A 4,943-nucleotide genomic window follows, 5' to 3' on the forward strand; every position below is an offset into this window, starting at 1 on the left:
TAACATAGAAATTTATAAATGAAAGGTTTCAGTTAAATAAAATCTGCACCTACTATTTAAATAATGAGTACGAAGAATGCCATTTATTACTACAAAACACTTATTGATGTCGATGGTCCAGCACTTAAATAAAATATAATTTGAATAACAGGGAAGCAATAGATTCCTAGTTCACGTAAGTAGTTATGAACAACAACATAGCTCCCGAGATATTCACTTCTAAATGCATACTACATCTTTAATGCAGAAGCCATGTAAATCTCACAAGTGCACAAGTCGGCACTGAGCTGTGGTTGGTTCGTCTTATGCTTTGCATCAAACCTTGGTTGCTGTTCTCTGTTTTGTCTCCCACGGTTATCACCATTATGCGTGTATCGATATTCGCACCCTTGTGCCTTGCCTCCAGCTGTGCCGTGTGTGGAGAGATGGTTGGTAGGCGTGGAGAAGTGAGGAAGTCTCCATGGTGCCGCTGGTGGCGTCCACGAGTGATCAAGGTGTGAGGGGCTGTTCTTATTGATACGAGGTCCATGGCTCACTGATCCCAGACACGAAAGATGATTCTTTACTACCAGCCAGCCCTAACTGTTCACATTCTGTCGTTTGAATTTCGTTGTGGGCTGTTGGGACGTTCCTGCGAGCAACAACGTGTGTTTTCAAGTTGGCGAAATTCTAGTCGCCTTCCTGTGGAATTTAACTTAACTTGATTATTTTGAATTAAAGTGCACCAGCGGAATCTCCTACCTTGTGGCCGTTGTCGTTCCGGTTACCTGCCCTGGCAGTTGACGTAAATTCAGGCAGTGTATTCTCCTCGTCGTGTTGTGGCTGTCCTGCACGGAGTGTAGTTTGACAGATGGATGTGTAATTTGTTGTGGGCGCCGATATGTTCTGCATTGTTCCATTGAACCCCCTGTTGTGAGCTGGTCGGGTGGAGTGGAAGTTATCCTTTCGCTTGGTCCATTGACTGTCTGTCGGTTGGGTTGCCATCGGATTGAGAATTGAAGGGGTAGGAGAGATATAGTCATAAGCCACATTGAACAAGTTTTGAGATACAGCGAGTTTAAAGTTCCATGGAAGTCTGAAAATGTTTAATAGAAAATAGAAATCATATTTCTACTGCAAACACTTGCTTCATACTTGCAAAGCATGTTGTTAAATAGTCAGCTCTCTGCATGCTATAAAATATTAATTTTAGAATGATTCTTATTAAGATGTAGTCAATGGTGGCTTAAGACTATATCTCCCAAAAAATTGTTTATAACATAAAGTATGAATCAGTAAGGATTTATTTTAACTACTCTTACACAGCAAGCAGAATATATAATTTTTACACATTAATATATCCATATCAGGTATCTGAGATGTATAAATAACTTTTTCATTAATACAGTTAATCAAGGAACTTCCTCTACCTCATCATTGTACACATTATTTCCAGTACATGACCGAAAGAAATCTTGATTTGCTGCAGGTATGGATGGCATAAGAGGTAGTACATCATCGATTTTTTTCTGGTTAATTGGTAGTGGCTTTCTGTCCTTTATTGGCAGCTGATATGGATTTGGTTCAACTAGCCTTCCTTTCTTTTTGACACGAATATCCACTGACATTAAAGCTCCTATGTCTGAATAAGAGTGCTTTACACTTAGCTCGAAGGGATCTTCAGACTCAAACTTAAATTGAGTAGCTTCACTGAAATGGTGGGGATCTCCAGACGTGGATTCTGTACGTTTTGAAATGAATGTCTTCAGCCTTTCCAAACTTCTGAAGTCTTTCCTTTCTATTTTAGTTACAATGAAATTTTTTGGACTCGTGCATTTTATTACTTCTGCCCATTCATCTGGAGTGTACACTATTTGACGTCTGTGTCTTGCATACCGTTCAGTGCGACCAAAATCACGATCGCAAGGTATCATGTTGTGACGTACCACACGGAAGTAATGACGGACAGAATCAAATCTTTTGGTAGCAACAAGGGACGTTTCCAAAGCAATAATAGTCCAATTCTTTGCCTGACCCTTGCAGTTGTCTGTGATTATGTGGAGATGTTTTGTCTGAGGATTAGTTATCTCCAAGTACTTCAATAAGCAGCTCCCAACCTCATCTGAACCCCGTCCTCCATCTTCCTCGCTCCACAGAAACATATAACCCTTATTTGATCCACAGTCGTGGACACCATAGTTGTATGTCCGTATTTTCCTCTGCTAAAATTCTGAACCAACTGTTAGTTTAGGTGTGGGGAACGTTTGCTGCATGTCCATTGCTATCACATGATGCTCTTTCGAATTTTCTTCAGCCAGAGCAGTTAAAAACGGAATCATATTTTGTCCTCCGCCAGCCTTTTTGAGATGCTGTTCATATTATTGTTTCTTTTCTGTGACATCTTCTGCACATAATTCTGGGTTATTTATTGCCATTAGCAATCCATCACATTTTGAACAGGTGTCACTCTTTGTAGTTTGAAGTCTGTGTTAAAGCCAGATACGAAAATTTCTCTGAATTTACTTTCAGATACTGCAAGAACCTGCTTTTCCTTGCAGTACTCTGAGTATTTATCTCGAAATATGGAAGCAATTTTGAGATCACAATCCGAATACACTTTATTGGTGTTCTGTTGCCTACTGTAATGACTGTTATATTTCGGTATGGCATTTAGAAATTCTCTAACACTTTGTACAGCTTCGTCTTGATATTTATGTGGGTAGTTTCCATGTTTTCCTGAAAGAAAAAAAAGATGAGCTTATATCCTCTTCCTAATAGTACTCAGTTTGAGTACATCCCAAACAGAGTAACATAAAAACCTCTTCCATCTTCTTTTGGCGCTGCAAATCCCTGGTTCATTTGATGGTGCAAATTCCACACTCTTCGTGCATGTATCTGTAAGCCATGAACCCTTAGGAAAGCTTCCTTGCAGATCATGACTTCTATTCCACATACCCTCACATTATAAGAAAATGTAACATCCCTGGATGATATTTTCTTGGAAGTCTTTTTTGGATAGCTTTGGAAGAAATTATGACAAATATAACAAAATGATATAAATATACAAAATATTATACCATTTATATTTAAATAGTGAACAAACCTCTGGTTCCATTTTCGTACAGCTCTTCAGGTAAGTATTCTGCGCATTAAAGTTTCATATGTCCCAAAATGTATGAGAAATGATTTTTCTTCTCCAAGCAGTTTGGTGAAGCATTTATTTAAACAAGTACAGGGACGTCCTGTAGTAGCAGCCTGAACAGTCTTGTGGGTTTTTGAAGGCTTATACTGCTGACCACCATTTCGTCGACGTTTTGCTTTACATCTTCCACTGATCAATATTTCGCTTTCTTTTCCGTGAAGGCTTTGGTTTATTGGGTGGTTCTTCATTTACTCTACTTATTTCAAGATATAATATGATGAGCAAAATAGTCTAAGAATTTGCGTGAGATCTAGTCATAAGCCACACAAAACTTTAAATTTCGCTAAAATCACATTAATGAGAAAATATTTTTTACACATTTTTTGCCTTTGAAACTACATTATTGCACCATTAACAAGTAATATAAATGTGCCCATCAAGATTCATCATTAACACACAGTGGCTGACAAATGCGTTGGCAATGTTGAGAGAAAGAAATAAACATGCCACAGGAAGTTAATCACCAGAAATAAACCGTTTTATATACTTACCGAAACATCATCTGAGCTGGAACTGCTGGTCGATGGATGCCAAGATTCATCACTGTCAGATTCCAAGGGGTAAAGCTCTTCACTTCCACTACTATGCGTTGAAGACCCAAAGACGCTTCAGACGTTCCTGACCCACCTGCCATTTTGTCGTGGCTTGTGACTATGTATCTTCTGAAACTATCACCAGATGTTACAGCATAGATCTGCACTCTGTCATAGCCTGCCATCTGTTGCAGTAACACAGAACTTTTTCAACACATTGTGAAGAAGACATTGTTAAGAATGCCGCAGCATGAAAAACTCAATTTCGTGGAAGTTGTGGTTTATGACTATATCTCTCCGAGCCCCTAAATTGTTGGAACAACTGCCTGTCTCACCTAAGTGAGCATTAGTGTTTGAATTCCAGGCCAACCCTTGGAAACTTCTAAGCGCTGTTTGATGTGCTGCCTCTTCTTATTTGTTGTTTTTTTTTATGTTTGGCTTCGAGCCGATTTTAAATTAAAGTTGTTTTGCCCTTAGGGCGTGAGAGTGTTTGGGCCTTCAGCCTAATTTGGAGATATATTTTAAGATGAGGCCTTCTGCTCCTTAAAATTCAAATTCCTGTTTCTGAATCTTAAGTTATTGGCCTTCAGACGGTTTTAAATTAGTTTTTCCCTTGAGGCATGAGACCGAATGGCGCATTTATCCGAGAATTAAGTTATAAAATTAATGGTTGGCCTGCTCTGTTTTTAATATCTTCTTTACTTTTGTAATGTTTGTCAAATGAATAAAGTAGTATGTTCAAGTGCAACTGACAGCTACTCATTTTCGCCCTTCCCACAAATCAAACTATCTGTCCTGTCCTGCGTGGTTAGCAGGGGATCTCAGGCACTACGAAATATTTCTGTCTCCTGTGACCTCGAGCAACCTGCTCAACACTCTCCAAGTATTACTTCCTGCGACCCTCCATCGCACCTTCCCCTGCAGCACTGCCCGTGACATCTGCCACCGTCCATCATGCCACCCTGTTCAGTACCCCTCGTGTCCTTTTCTAAAACAATACTCCTCCCCCACTTCCATATAGTATCTCCATTCTTTGGTAGTTGCCCACCGTAGTAACGAGTGCTGTCTCCAAGCCAAAGCACACTCACAAACATATTGAAACACACACAAAATACTGGATTTACATTTAAATAACTTGAAATTAAATAAGTATTCCTATGGCTGGAACGTAAACACGGTCTAACATACATTATTAAATAGATAAAAATGAAAGAAACGTGTATCAAAGG

The 4,943-nt window shown here is 39.2% G+C and overlaps 1 protein-coding gene across 1 annotated transcript; it reads right to left on the reverse strand.

Annotated features, from left to right (window-relative positions):
- Positions 1-259: 259 nt before the first annotated feature.
- On the reverse strand, positions 260-4,345 carry LOC126427319 (uncharacterized). The gene is made up of 3 exons (XM_050089628.1): positions 3,673-4,345; positions 742-1,075; positions 260-631 (listed from the first exon to the last, which is right to left on the reverse strand). The coding sequence occupies exons 1-3, from the start codon at positions 3,897-3,899 to the stop codon at positions 587-589; spliced, it is 606 nt and encodes a 201-aa protein (XP_049945585.1). The 5' UTR covers positions 3,900-4,345; the 3' UTR covers positions 260-586.
- Between the last annotated feature and the right edge of the window lie 598 nt (positions 4,346-4,943).

This window comes from Schistocerca serialis, chromosome 11, assembly GCF_023864345.2.
Source record: "Schistocerca serialis cubense isolate TAMUIC-IGC-003099 chromosome 11, iqSchSeri2.2, whole genome shotgun sequence".
Taxonomy (NCBI): Eukaryota; Metazoa; Arthropoda; class Insecta; order Orthoptera; family Acrididae; genus Schistocerca; species Schistocerca serialis.

Coding starts and splice junctions, on each gene's coding strand:
- LOC126427319 (XM_050089628.1), bottom strand. CDS start 3,899: ATGGCAGGCTATGACAGAGTGCAGATCTATGCTGTAACATCTGGTGAT. Junction 1,076..3,672: donor CCAGCTCAGATGATGTTTCG/GTAAGTATATAA, acceptor AAACATTTTCAG/ACTTCCATGGAACTTTAAAC. Junction 632..741: donor GGAACGACAACGGCCACAAG/GTAGGAGATTCC, acceptor TGTTGCTCGCAG/GAACGTCCCAACAGCCCACA.